This window comes from Dromiciops gliroides, chromosome 6 (assembly GCF_019393635.1).
Source record: "Dromiciops gliroides isolate mDroGli1 chromosome 6, mDroGli1.pri, whole genome shotgun sequence".
Taxonomy (NCBI): domain Eukaryota; kingdom Metazoa; phylum Chordata; class Mammalia; order Microbiotheria; family Microbiotheriidae; genus Dromiciops; species Dromiciops gliroides.
The window spans coordinates 3,750,648-3,764,505 of NC_057866.1; the positions used below are offsets into that span (position 1 = coordinate 3,750,648).

The 13,858-nt window shown below is 48.0% G+C and overlaps 1 protein-coding gene across 1 annotated transcript; it reads right to left on the bottom strand.

The window, feature by feature from the left end:
• Window positions 1–8,591: 8,591 nt before the first annotated feature.
• Window positions 8,592–12,899, bottom strand: LOC122731717 (mas-related G-protein coupled receptor member E-like). The gene is made up of 3 exons (XM_043971988.1): window positions 12,647–12,899; window positions 11,943–12,030; window positions 8,592–9,626 (listed from the first exon to the last, which is right to left on the bottom strand). The coding sequence occupies exons 2-3, from the start codon at window positions 12,024–12,026 to the stop codon at window positions 8,592–8,594; spliced, it is 1,119 nt and encodes a 372-aa protein (XP_043827923.1). The 5' UTR covers window positions 12,027–12,030; window positions 12,647–12,899.
• Between the last annotated feature and the right edge of the window lie 959 nt (window positions 12,900–13,858).

Below are 13,858 nucleotides of genomic sequence, written 5' to 3' on the forward strand. Positions count from 1 at the left end.
AAAGTTATGTAGCACTTGACCCTATTAACCCATTTGAAGGATGCCAAAATCATTAACACAATTTTTGTCAATCAGGCTTCCTCAGAAATCAGAGTTTTTCATGAATAATTCCCGTCAGTGTCATAAGAGGAATATTAGTGAGCTCAAAGCCATAGCTTTTGAAAGGAATAAAAACAAGAAAGAAAAGAAATTGAGTAATTGGGACCCTAAGATTTTAACACCTGCCCTTGAGTCCAAAGCAGAAGATTGTTTTTATTGTGGAAAAAAAGGGTCATCTGTGCTAGAGATTGTGCACAGAAAGAAAAAGGCAGATCAGAAGCAGAGAAACCTTAGGACCAGCCCACGACAGGCTGGTTTTCTTCACCTAATCCTATGCCATGGAGAAACTTTAGTACCCCTCAGAATGAAGTATGTAGGCATTGGGGTTTTTTTTTTTGTATTTTTTTGTTTTCTTTTTTATATATATGTAGACACTGTTGAAGGAAACAATGATTTCCAACATGAAACGGTGAACATTTGGCCTTCCTGATTCTAAATAACTAACTTTTGATCCTTTAACAGTAACATCACTCATTGCTGTTCATGCCAAATATTTAACATTATTGAAAGACATTTGTAGAGTGTACTTAGAGATATTGACTGTTCACCTTATTCTTTCTCTCTCTATTTGTAACAACTACTTATACTTATGCCACTACTAAGTAGTAGTGGTTATTAACTCTGAATTAGTTTGGACTAATTTTTCTAATAATATAAGGCTTTTAAGATCAGCTATGTCTGTTTCTTGAGATAAAAGGTGATGCCCTTCCATCTAAACCACAGTTATCTTTGAAAACTACAATTTGGGGGTGGGCTAGGTGGCGCAGTGGACAAAGCACCAGCCCTGGATTCAGGAGTACCTGAGTTCAAATCCAGCCTCAGACACTTGACACTTACTAGCTGTGTGACCCTGGGCAAGTCACTTAACCCCCATTGCCCCACAAAAAAAATAAAAAGAAAACTACAATTTGGACATTTAAAAAATCATTGTGAGATTAATGATTTTTGTGAAAAATTATTACTATTATTAGTATCTATCACTTCTGCAATTATAATTTGGATATCTTCAAAAGTGTTCTAAAATTGCCAACTTTAGTTTTATTACTCTTTTTCATGTAAGGCCTCTCTAACGTTAAATTAGTAAGGTAAAGAACTGTTCTTTGGACCATGTTTGATTGATAAAGGGACTCTAGAACATCTAGGTTAGTCTCTGATGACAACCTTTCTATTGCTCTTTATGTAAAATCTCTGTGCTATTCATTCCTATGCTAGGTAACTAATCTGGATACCATTGTCTCCAACATTCCTGATACAGCTAAATTGCTTTACTCTTGTTGATTTATGCTCAGCAGTTTTCCAATTAGTGAATCTATCCAGTACCTGTTTGAATTTACCTGGAAGGGAACTCAACAAAGCCTGAAGGAAGACAAAGAAATAGCTCCACGTCCTATTTAGAGTTCTGAGTTACTCTGGACAGTCTACTCCATCCTTTGATGAGATCGTTAAAACATTAACTGCTTTAACTAATACTCTGCTGTTTGCACATCTGGTGACAGCTTAAAAGAGCTCTCCTCTTGGCACCAGCTCTGAGCCTTCCAGCTTATAATAATATAAGCCTTCTTCCTCTTTGTCCATGAGCAGAAGGGTGTGGTATCTGAGGTGCTCTTTTAGTACCTCAGAACATCCCTTCATCCCACTATGACACCTGACATCTGTCAACTAACTACTGTGGACTGGGGAGTACCTCCATGCCCTTGAATCATAGCAGCTGCTGGTCTCTCTTAGAGGATGAGGTTTGTGGTCTGGTTCTTGGCTCTCAATGCACTATGCTGTGCCCTCAGGAGATAGTCAATTTTTACTTGTCAGACATCAGAAAATGTTACTGTCGAGAAACAAAGACTAGAGTGAGAAAGAAGTGAAGTCCCTTGGGAAGAAGTGCAATGCACTATCTGGGGTACAGATGGGACTGGTCTGGGTCACTGACACTGGTAAACCATCAAGAGATTTTAACATTAACTCACAAAGGGGGGGCATTTTAGTACTTAGGGAATGGTGGACACAATCAACTGATGGGTGGCCCCAGGTGTCTTCTCTATAGCCAATCTCTGTATGCTTTTTTGTCACACAAATCATTCTTATAACCAGCAGCTTTTAGAAAAGTTGCTTTTAGAGGGTATCCTTTGGTCTAGACCCCATATGAACATCTCCAAATTGACTATGTTAACACTGCCCTGTTATTGTAGACCAACACACTAGATAAGCTGAAGTCTTTCTCTCTTCTAGGGTAATTTCAGTCTTTGTTGCTAAGATAGTCCTTAAAGAGATCATCTCCAGATTTGACCCCCTAGCCTTTATTGGTTCAGACAGAGGGTCACATTTTACAGACTCCGTCCTAACTCAGGTTGATTCCTATTGTGGTAAAATAATGGAATTTGGCAAACTGATTGGATATGGGCCACACCTGGCCTGCCCTGAGTGACATATGCTGCTGATGTCAGCAGGGGAACCACTCTCCACAGGCAGTTCAAAGGACCTTCCCTTTTTGGGGAGGGAGAGTAAATGCTCACTGAGGGGAGCTCTGTCTTTTCTAATAGGTGAGTTTCCGGGAGCGGAGGAGAGAGAGTTTTTTCCTGGCAGTTTGTCCTGTGGCCTTGGCTGCACAGCTGTCTCCCATTGAAACTACAAACCCCAGGTGGTGAGTTAATAAAATGAGCCTGGCTCTTTGAATTAGCAGAGCTGGAAGTGAGTTTGGGGATTGTATAGGCTTTTGTTAGAGTTAGAGGGATTATCCATTTTTCTTTTTCTCTATTCCCTTGTCCTTACTTTATTAATTTCACCTTTGCTGTGTATTTTATTCTCATTAATAAAATCTGATTTGTTTGTGGAAAAGAGGTTGTTAAGCTCCTTTCTTATTGGCCTGGGAGAAATAACTAAAAAGAGCAGTTTGGAGGGGAGGAAGCTTTCGACCTAGAGGTCCCACATTATTTTCTGAACCCCAATATCATGGCGAGCCACTCACTTAACTCTCCCCATATTAAATTTGGCCCCTACACTATCTTGGTGATAAACTCTGCTACCATACCCTATATCACCCCAAAGCTCAGGCCAAGTTGAAGGGGTGAATAGGGAGTTTAAAACTATGATTGGGACACTTTGTAAAAAGACTTACCTGGGCCAAGGGGGAAATTAAGGGAAATCTTATATATTTATCTAAATTTTTTAACTACTAAATTTATTGATTGGAATGGTATCACAAAATTTGTAAACTTAAAATCTGAAATTTTAAGGAAATGTGATTTTGAGATGACATGTATAACACCTTTAAAAAAATTCACCTTTTGAGATTGGAAACCTTTTGAAATAATTTGAAAATTTGAATGAAATTTCAATTCAAAATTACTTTATATGCATATATATCATCCTTGGATAAATTTAAATGAAATGTGAAATTATAGGTATTGCAAACATTTTGAAAATTTGATAAATATGAAATTTCCTTATGAAATTGAAATTAATGTAAAATTTGAAATCATTATCTTTTGAAATTTAAAGAAACTTGAAAGTAAAATTTGAAATACTTTTTTTGAAAAAACTTTTTTTTTGAAATACTTTAAAAATGCTTTAGGAGCTAGCTTGGAGGAGAATATAACTCATTGAATATTTATTAGTTTTTCTTTAATAATCTCACTATCTTTTAGTAGCCCAATTCATAAGCTACTAAACTTATTTTAGCCAAATGATATAAATTTAGTTGCTTTAATAATTCAATAGGGAAGTGACATCTCTAACAGCATTTTATAATATCTCAGAGAATTTAACATGGTGGCATATTTTAAAAGCATATTTTAAATCACCCATGTTATTATAATTGATGTTATTTAGCCTGAAACCCAATACAATTACAATGTAGCTTCAAAATTCTCAAATCAATCAATTTTTGATTCACTGGTAGCAATGATCCAATATAACCCTGAAGGACTTATGAAGATTGCAGCCCATCTGCAGAGAAAGAACTGATAGTATCTGAAAATAGATGGAAACACATCTAAAATTTTTTTTCTTTTCCTCTTTGACAATTCCTTAATCTGAAGTTTTTGGGTTTTTTGACTGTTTTCTCTCACAACTAGCTAATATGGGAATTTTTCCATGACTAGTCATATACAACTTATTTTGAATTGCTTGAGTTCTTGTGGGTGGGGGGTGGGAATGGAGGGGGAAAGAGAAACTGGAACAAAGTTTTAAAAAAATTGATGTTAAAATTTTGTTTTTACATATATTTTGGAAAATAAAATTCTATTTAAAAAAATAACTAAGCCTCATTTTTCTTACTCTACACAACCAAGATGTGTCAGAACTGTTCTTTATTTTATCAGTCATGCCATCTTCCTACTAATCCTCATGTTCTAGCATCTCCTGCCTCTTCATCCCTCAATTCATCCAGAATGACCTGAGCTATAAGCCACCCATCCATATTTCTAGAAGAAAATTTTCTGTCATTTTGCATCTTGGTAGGGGATTGCCCCCTCCGATTTGCATTGCCTGTAGAGGATTGCCCTCTATAGAATGGTATGTTTTGCTTAGCCTATAATCGATCCAATTTTCAATAAATTGAGAAAATGATTGGTGGGGGGGAGGGGAGATCAGTTATCAGGCCTTGAGTGCTTTGCTTTGTATTGACTTGCTAATGTTTTATCAATTACAGCTATTAGGATAAGAAATAATTTTGAGATTTTTAGTAAAGATATAGTCCCATGTAGAAGAACCTGTGTGTAACCAAATGATGATATAATCCCAGGACAATTCAGGTGTTAGTTAAGCTAAGGAGTGTAACTGTATTAATTATAAGGAGTGTAACTGTAATCACTATAAGAAATATACTTTTGCAACCCTAATCATCATAATAGCATGTGACCACATGCCAAACTACTCCCTCTTAGGAAGTGCTTGTATCTTGCTCTGGGTCTTCCTTCTGAACTCAACGTCACTCAGCCCTGGCATGGATTGCAGCATCAACAACATGCTCAGCTCCCCCACTGGACCACGTGTCTATTTCTCCGTACATCAGGGCATATGCAGCACAGATATGTGGAGGCACACACATGTACATATGTAGATGCATGTGTACAGTGGTATTACCATGTATCTTTCTGACATTAGGAACTCCTGGTGGACACTGGATGGGTCTGCAGCCCCCCCTCTAACCACATGGGACTCTTCCCCAGGGGAGGATGTGGGTGTCTTCTTCCCTGGGAGGAAAAGCGGTCTCCATGAGTTATAGGAAAAGTCTTGCTTTAGAGAGTGGAGGGCACAGGTAAGTGTGGGAGGCTTGATTGTGTCAGACTACAGTGTGAGCTGTTACCTCAAGTCAGTGGGGTGGGGCACACACAGAAGATGGTTCAATTCTCTTTAATAAGTAAACAGATTATGGGATTTCTTTGTTTGTTTCTTCTTTCTCATGGTTTTTCCTTTTGTTCTGATTCCTCTCTTAGCACATCTAATATGGAAATATGTTTAACATGATTGTAATGTAGAACCTAATTCAGATTGTTTGTTGGCTTCTGGAGCTGGGGTGAAGGGAGGGAGGGAAAAAAATTTGGAACTCAAAATCTTACAAAAAGGAATGTTGAAAACTATCTTTACATGTAATTGGGAGAAAATAAAATAAAGTGCTATTAAAAATAAATAAACAGACTAGCAACATCCACTTGTAGGGAACATCCAGTAACCTCAGCCTGTGACCCCAAGCCTACCTCACAAGTGCCACTCCCTCTAGATTTGTCCCAGGGAAGGCATGAGATCATCCCATGAGAAGATCTGGGACAAATGCAGAGGTTTCAGAGATGGAAAAAAGAACGCGCCAATTCCTGCTATCACTTCCTTCCCACAAACACTGAAGGAATTATGAAGCCGCCAGTGAGCTCATAGGCCCATTGAGGGAGGGTTACTTAGAAACAGACCTAAGCAATTCTGTGAATGCCTTTGGGAATTCTGTGAATTGAAGTCAGCTGTCTAAAGTGCCAGGAGGGAGGTGACGGCATTCTTGGTGTCCATCCTCTGCCCTTGCCAGACTGCATCCAGCATATTGTGGGCTTCTCTGGGATCCCATTTCCAAAGTGCCTGGCTTGGTAAGCTCCCAAGCAGCCAGAGGTGGGTGAGGGTCCTGGAGATGATCTCCTATGTGGCCTGAGTGAGGAAATTAGGGAGATTGAATCTGGAGAAGAGACAGAGGGGGGCCTCACAGACACCAGCACAGGTACTTCAAGACTAGGAAAGGACCAAAGGCACATTTCAAGAGCGGGGAGAGTGGATCCTGGAGCCAGAGGGCTCCAGGGAATACCCATCTTGGCAATATTCTAGGATGGGTAATTAAGGAGAGGGTCAGTGTTGTTGTTGTTGGTCCTTCATTCCTGAAGATGACCATGATATCAGGTGATGCCATGAACTTACAGGAAGGGTAATGAGTGGGCACCACCCACTTAGGTGCTATTAAGGTCAGCATTTTCACTTGGAGAGAAGTCTCCGGGGAATTGCCTTGGCCATCTGTCTGACCTGTGCCATTTAATACTTTTATCAGTGATTTGGATAAAGGAACCGTGATGGTCCAAAAACATCTTTTGATTTCTTTGGCCTGGCACTCGTGGGCCTCATTCTTGGCTGGCTGCCTCCACTCTGGTCCCCTCTCTTCCTGTTGCTGTTTGCTGGAAATTGCTATGCCCTGGGTAGGATCACAGGGCCCTACCGGTCAACCCTTAGCATCCATCTGTGTCAACAGAGACAGAAAAATGGTTGATGTGTTGGAGTAAGAGCTTGCCCCCTCCCTCTAAAGTCAGCAGTCTGCCTTGGTGTGGAGGGGATGGAGAACCCAGGCATCCCACCCATTGACTAGAAGTGATAAGAACTTAGCTGAACTTGGAAAGGTCAAGTCCAGGCAATCTTTGGAAGGATCATCACTGGCTCCCATTCCTCCTCCCACTGGGCTGTCACATCACCTCTCTCAGGTCCATATTGGGGCATGCCCTTTCCCCTCTGGGGACTGAGACTGGGTGATAGCTTTATCCTGACCTGAACTATTTTCCTTCCCTTACTCCCACCAAGCCCCTGCCCTTGGGGGTTTTCATGCATTCAAAGGGCTGTCTAGGGGAGAATGAATCTCTTCTGCTCTGCTTTGCTGCGCTGCTGCCCCCCATTAGGCAGCATTACATTGTGGGTAGAGGGTCAGAAATACATAGTAAGTGCTTCTGACACTGCTTGGTGAGCAGAGGCCATGGGGAAATGCCTGGTACCTCATAAGCTTGTTGACCGCTGGCAGGCTTTTGAGCCTCGGTTTCCCTTAAGGCCAGGTGGCCTGACAGGTCCCTTCTAGCTCTAAATGTCCGATCCCAAGTGAAAGAGCATCAGGTCTGGCCTTGATGCAAGGAAATTCTCTAAAGAAGAGCCGGGGAGGGGCTTCCTGGAGAGTCAGTGACCTCGCCCCGAACTGTGAAACACAGGCAGGCTGGTCATGTGGATGGGAGCTGGGAGAGGGGGTGTCTCGTGGAGGGGGCGGGGGGGAGGCTAGACCAGGGGCTCCTGGGCCTCCTTCTTACTAGGATCTCAAGTCTTTCTTTCTTCACCTTTGACTTCTGGTGCTTTAGATTGGATATTGCAGTGGCTCCAGGACCCGCCTGACACCTGGCCCACCCTGCCAACCACCACCATCCTGGTGAGCTTGCTCTGGATCCCCCTTTGGTGGCAATGAGGGTTAAGTGACTTGTCCAGGGTCACACAGCTAGTAAGTGTCAAATGTCTGAGGCCAAATTTGAACTCGGATCCTTCTGAATCCAGGACGGTGCTTAATCCACTGCGCCCCCCGGGCAAGACTTCTTAATGAGCCCTCTACGTCTGGAGGCCAGTTTTCTGCTGCTTCTCAAGAGGAGGGGCTCAAGGCCCCACACACGGACCCCTGGGCTGTGTCAGCCACAGCTTGACTTGGGGGATGGGGTGGGGATGCGGGGAGCGCAGGCCTGTGGTGAGCTTGTTTGCCTGGGACAGGAAGGACTGTGGGGAGAAACAGTGAGGCCCTCGGATGCTGCCTCAGGGCAGGCATGGGGGGAGGGCATGGAGACCCTGGGGTCTGGAGAGGTCATTGCTAGGAAATCCCCTGGAAGCAGGGCGGCCAGAGGCCCCGGGCGCTCCTGGGGGTGCAGAGAGACATGACCAGATACTCAGTTCAGTTGTTTCTCACTGATGCAGGAGTTCAAATTCCTTAGCAACCTCGGCATCTCAACCCTGTGGTTTCAGGCAGCCAGTCCTGGTGAGGAATGAACTGGGCTCCCGTGCTAGGGGATGGGGAAGCCTCACCTCTCCTCTGCCTAGCCAAGGGGCAGGACGGTTAGGCCGAGCTAAAGCGTCTGTATGTTACAAACAGGTGCCCTGGTGGCTCGGAGAAATCCTGGGACCCCAGGCCAGTGGTCATTCCCACCAGAGAAAAAAAAGATTCTGGGAACTAAGCTAGGCCAATGCGCCCTGTGTCGTTAGCAGGGGCAGGGGAGCAGCTGCACCTGGGCTGAAGCTCACATCTCCACAGGGCCTGTGTCCAGCATTTCTCCCCCCTCCCCCAGCTCTTCCTCATCCCCCAGGGCCCTCAGCAGAACGGCCTTGAGGGGCTCCCTGAAGCTGCGCTGCCGGAGGCTGCCTACGCAGAAGTAGATGGCTGGCTTAGCTGAGCTGTTCACACAGGCCATGAGGACACTGAGGCAGTAGTAGTAGGCGGGGATGTCCAGCCAGTTTAGGGACAGCCTGTAGATGCCAAAGGGAAGGCCACAGAAGAGGAAGGTGAGGACAGGGAACAGAATCATCAGGTAGAATTTCTGGGGCCCGCGGCGCTGGGAACCGCACTCCCCCCGGATGAGCAAGATCAGACTGGACACACACATCGTGGACAAGAGGAGGCAGAGCAAGCCCACCCGGGCCAGGCCGATCTGGCTGCACACGGTCCCCGTGTTGCCCCCAGACAGCTCTCCGCAGGTACCGTAAGACAGGAAGTGCAAGAGGAGACAGAGGGCCCAGAGCAGGGCGCACACAATGGCAGACGTGTGGGGGGGCCGGCGGCGGCGGTAGCACGTGGGCCAGAGGGTGGCGGCACACTGCTCTGCGCTGAGGGCCCCCAGGAGGCTCAGGCCCACGGTGTAGAAGAAGAACCGCAGGGCCAGGAGGCTGTCATAGACATAATGGGGGAAGCTGAAGTCGTGCTGGAGAGTCTCGGGAATGACGATCACCATGTGGCAGCACAAGAAAAGGAAGTCGGCGCTGGCCAGATCCAGGAGGTAGATGGAGAAGTGGTTCCGATAGATGCGGCTGCTTAGGAGCCACAGGATGATGCCGTTCCCGGCCAGGCCCGCCAGACCCACGGCCTCGGTCAGAGCGAGGATGACGACGCTGAAGACGAGCCCCTCGTCCTTGCTCCGGCTCAGAATGAGGCGCCTCATGCCCATCTCCGTCCAGTTGCCAGCCCCACCATCCCAGGCTGAGAACACGGGAACCAGCTCCCTGGCACCTGCATCCATGCTCAGGGATCCCCTGTAGGACTCTGCTGCCACCCAACGTCCCTATGAACACAAGGACAACACGGCATCACACCAGGAACTTGGTGTGGCAGCACTGACCCCCTTCCACATCCCTCCCCTGTGTAGGACCCAGACCCTCAGTGAGGTCCTGGGGAGACAAGACAGGTAAAGGTCAGAGTCGTGAGCCCCTGGGGACCAGGAAGGCCTTTCCCCACGGAATGATTGTGCACCCCGTCCAAAGTGTAATCCCCTGGAGTGACCATCCCCTTCACTTTGCAAGGCAGCAGGGAATGCAAACTGGTCACCAGGCTCCACGTCTGACTGCAGAAGGCTGGAGACACTCAGCTCTCCCTGTCAGAAGTTAATGCAGGGGAAAGCCGAAAGTGCTTCTAATGAGCGGCTCAGAGAGCTGCTCTCGGCTTGGAGATGGGTTGGGCATTTGGGGCACCACTTCTCAAAGAGGGATGCACGCCCTTGAGTTTTCTGGGATGTCGATCACCACAACCATTCCCGGAATGATCCGGGAAATGAGAATTTTACTGTGGAGCCCCCTGGGTGGTGTCTTGTGGAGGAGAGCTGTGCCGTCACCCCTTGGTGTTCTCAGGTGGGGGGGCCGGGCATTGGCCCATTCCAGCCCTTTCTCTCCTTTGTAGTCTCGAGGTGAATTTTCTCCTGGTAGCTGGGGATGGGCTCTTTGAGGTAGAGGGAAGGAGACTTTCGGTGCTAGACTTCAGGGTTTGCTTTTACTCTGCCTATGGCCTAGGACCACTGGGCTTCTCTGACTTGGCAGTTACCTGGGGACTGAAAAGAGGGTGATGGCATGCCTGGACACCCCAAAGCTTCCTTCTTCTTCAACCAGGCCATAGCTAACTGCCCTCTCTGCCTCTCCTGAACCTCAGAAAGGCTGCAGGTTGGCCCCTGGGTATGCCCTTGTGTAGTCAGGGCCTTGTGGGGAGGGGAAGGTATTTATGAAAATGATTCCCCTTAAGAGTAGTTTTCATGCCCCCCCTTCTCCTCCCTTGCCCCCTCTGGTGTCAAAGAAAGCTTTAGCTCTATCTTTTAGGAACTTCCTTCTAAGTCCCCTTGCTACACCCTCTCCAGTCCCTCTGGACCTTGCTCAAAGGACTTCCACACAGGTCCTCAGGGCTATTCTGCTTTTGCTGTCTGAGCTGTCTTCCCACTCCATCTTCCCGGTCCCTTGAGGCAACCCTCCTCCAGCCGACCCCATCTGTGGCCGAGTAGAGAAGCCAAATCCCAGAAGGTCTGAGCTGGAAGGGACCTCAGAGGCCTAGCCAATCAACCTGTAAAGTGGACTGTGTCCCTGCAGTAGAACCCAAGGGGATTCCTGAGCATGGACACAAATACTATGAACCAGTAGGATGTGTGCTCTGACAGAGCAGGGACCATGCAAACCAGCATCTTTGCATCTTTAGTGCCCAGCCCCTGGGAGATGGTTGATACATGTTCACTGGGTTGTGCTGACCCGGAGCTAGCTAGGCCCTCCATTCCTTCTTCCTTCCCTCCCTCCTGGTCTTTTGGAGGCTGCAGGGGATGTGCTACCCTGCCTCCAGAAGCAACTTATTTCACTTTCCATATGTCTGATTTTCACAAGGTCCCCTTACGTCAGAGGACCTGGATGCAAATTCTGGCTCTGCTTTTTATAGCCAATATGAATGTTGGCAAGACATTTCCCCTCCCAGGGCCTCAGGTTGCCCCTCTATAAAATAAAGGAGGTTAGAGTAGATAATATCTAAGGCATATTTCACATTCAAGACTTTATTCCCCTAACCCTATTGGTGCTCATTCTCTCCCAAAGTTTCTGCCTCCCCTCTCCTTCTGTTCAAACCTCTCAGCCAGCTCCTTGTGGTTTCTCTACCACCCATGCGGTGAGGCTGGAATTGCAGGGCTGGGAGGGGCCTAATGCACTAACAATCAGACCTCCCCTTCCCATCCTGATCCTTTGAAGGGAAAGTGAACAATAAGAGACAATAAGGAAGAGATGAGGAACCAAGAAAGGATAGGGAAAAAGAGAAAGCTGAGGGAAGGAAGAGGAAGGACAGGTAAATGAAGAAGGAAGCTGGCATGGCCACCCCAACCCTGCCCTCAGGACAGGGCTCATTGTTCCTCACCCTCCACCCCCAGATCCAAGGTCCTCTGGGCTGCACCATCAGCTTAGCAACCAGAGCCCCAGGAAGGACCCAACCCAGTGGAGCCATAAACGGTATAGTCAGGGAGCTCTGGAGGTTGGAGGACGGTTGAAGAGAGGAGAAAAGCAAGTAGGTGTCTAGGGAAGACAGGACTTGTGTATGGGGAAGCCGGGTGCCCTGCATGGAGGAAAAGAGAGGAGAGCTTGCCTACCCCTTGGGTAGTGGAGGATCCTAGGGAGCCTCTTCTGTCAGCCCAGTGGCTTCGGGCAGCACCCAGCTCTGTCTTGGCTTCCATCCACCTGTAGTAGGAAATGAGGAGGGAGAACCCAGGGGTTCCAGCTCCCCCAAAGTTCTGCCTGGGAACTGCGATTTCTTCCACTTTCCTGGGCGGTCTAAGGGGAGTGTGATCCCTTTCCTTACCTGCCCTTCAGGGCAATGGGGAGGCAGGGGAGAAGGTGATGCCTACCAGACAGCCTTTTACGGGGCTCATGGGGAGCAGCTGAATTTCCTGTCCCCAGAGCCCAGAACCCGAGGAAGTGAGCTCATGTTGCAGCATGAGGGATGTGGGATAGACCTAATTCAGGAACAGGATCTAAGAGTCCAATTCAGGAACAACAGATGCCCTATGCGGAGGTAAACATTGCCAAACGAAGGAGGGAAATCGTCTAAAGGCTGCTTAGATTAGAGGTGGACGTGGGTAGGTGGGGTCCTGGAGGCAGGGGGATGGGGATGACCCCCACCAGCCCTCCCTCCACCAGCTTTTTTCTCTGGTGCCTTAACTCCCACTCCCTTCCCCCAAAACACTTTCCTCAGCAGAGCAGCAAGAGTAGGAGACAGAAAGCTCTGGGGTGACCCCCCCCATGCCACCTCCCCCCAAGAAGAGCTCTGCCTACAGACCATTGATGTCAATCTCACCTTCCCGGGTGGAGGGGGCTTTGAACTGCCGGCTCACACTAGGGAGTTCCAGCGGGAGGCGCCTCATTCCTGGCCCAGCCAGCGATCGGATCAGGGCGTCTCCCGGACAGCTGTTAGCAGGCGCCAGCATCTCCCGGCTGATGGGGAGTGGGGCAGGGGAGTGTCACGTGGTGTCGGTCCACTTGTCAGAGGCTTCAGCCCTAAACTGCCTCCGCCTCCGCCTCCGCCTCCGCCTCAGGGGAACCCCTCCCCTCCAGGCTACATTACCGGGCCGCACCAGCACCGCCTTTCCAGAACTATCCTCTTTTTTCCAGCTTGCTCCCGAAGGGCCTAGAAATGGAAGTAAGGCTTGGCTGGGGTGGGGGTGGGGGTGGGGGTGGGGGTGGCGGGGGGAGAGGAAGTCTGGGCAAGCCTCCTGCCTGCCTTTGGAACAAACAATTCGTCAATGTCGCCCGAAGTTCCGGCGCAGGTCTCTCTTGCCCCTGATGCCTTGGAGATGTGGGAGCCAGGCCGACAGGTCCCATATTTTCAGATGAGGAAACTGAGGCACCAGCCTGTGAAGTAGCTTGCCTTGGGTCACACAGCTACCACACAGCTAAAGTCGAAGCCAGGTTTCTCCTGGCCTCAGGCTCCCAGCAATCAGAGGCCTCATTCCCAAGAACCCCTGCCCCCCAACTGCACAAGTATCCCTTTCTTCGTTTAGGGGTCGCCGATGGAATCTTGTTGGAAGCCAGGGGATCGCACAGGACGTGCCAGTATTGCAGAACAGCCTTTTGTTTTGATGTTGGGGAACTATTAGTCCACGACGTTCTGCTGCAGCAGCTCTGGTCCAAAGTTTGGGAGCCGTTTGGTCCTGAGAGGTCCTGCCCTGTCCTTCAGAGCTGAGGCTCCTGGTATTGGGATGATGGCTTGCTTTCTCGCATTTTTGTTGTTTTTTGCGTCTGCTACAGCTGCTGGGAGAGGGACGTGCTGAGAGCCACCCGACGCCGCTGTCTCCTCTGCTTCCCCTCTTTCCCCATCCAGTATCTCTGAAGCACCTACTATGTGAAGTGATCCCAGAGGTTCTAACAGCACACTGCCAGCCCTCCCTGCCTCTGACACCTGTTATCTGGCACCTCACCGCTATGAACCCCACTTACTCCATGGGCAGAGGCTCGATAGCCTCTTTAATCGTTTGATGGAGGACAGAGTTGTTCCTTTGGCCCCAGAGGG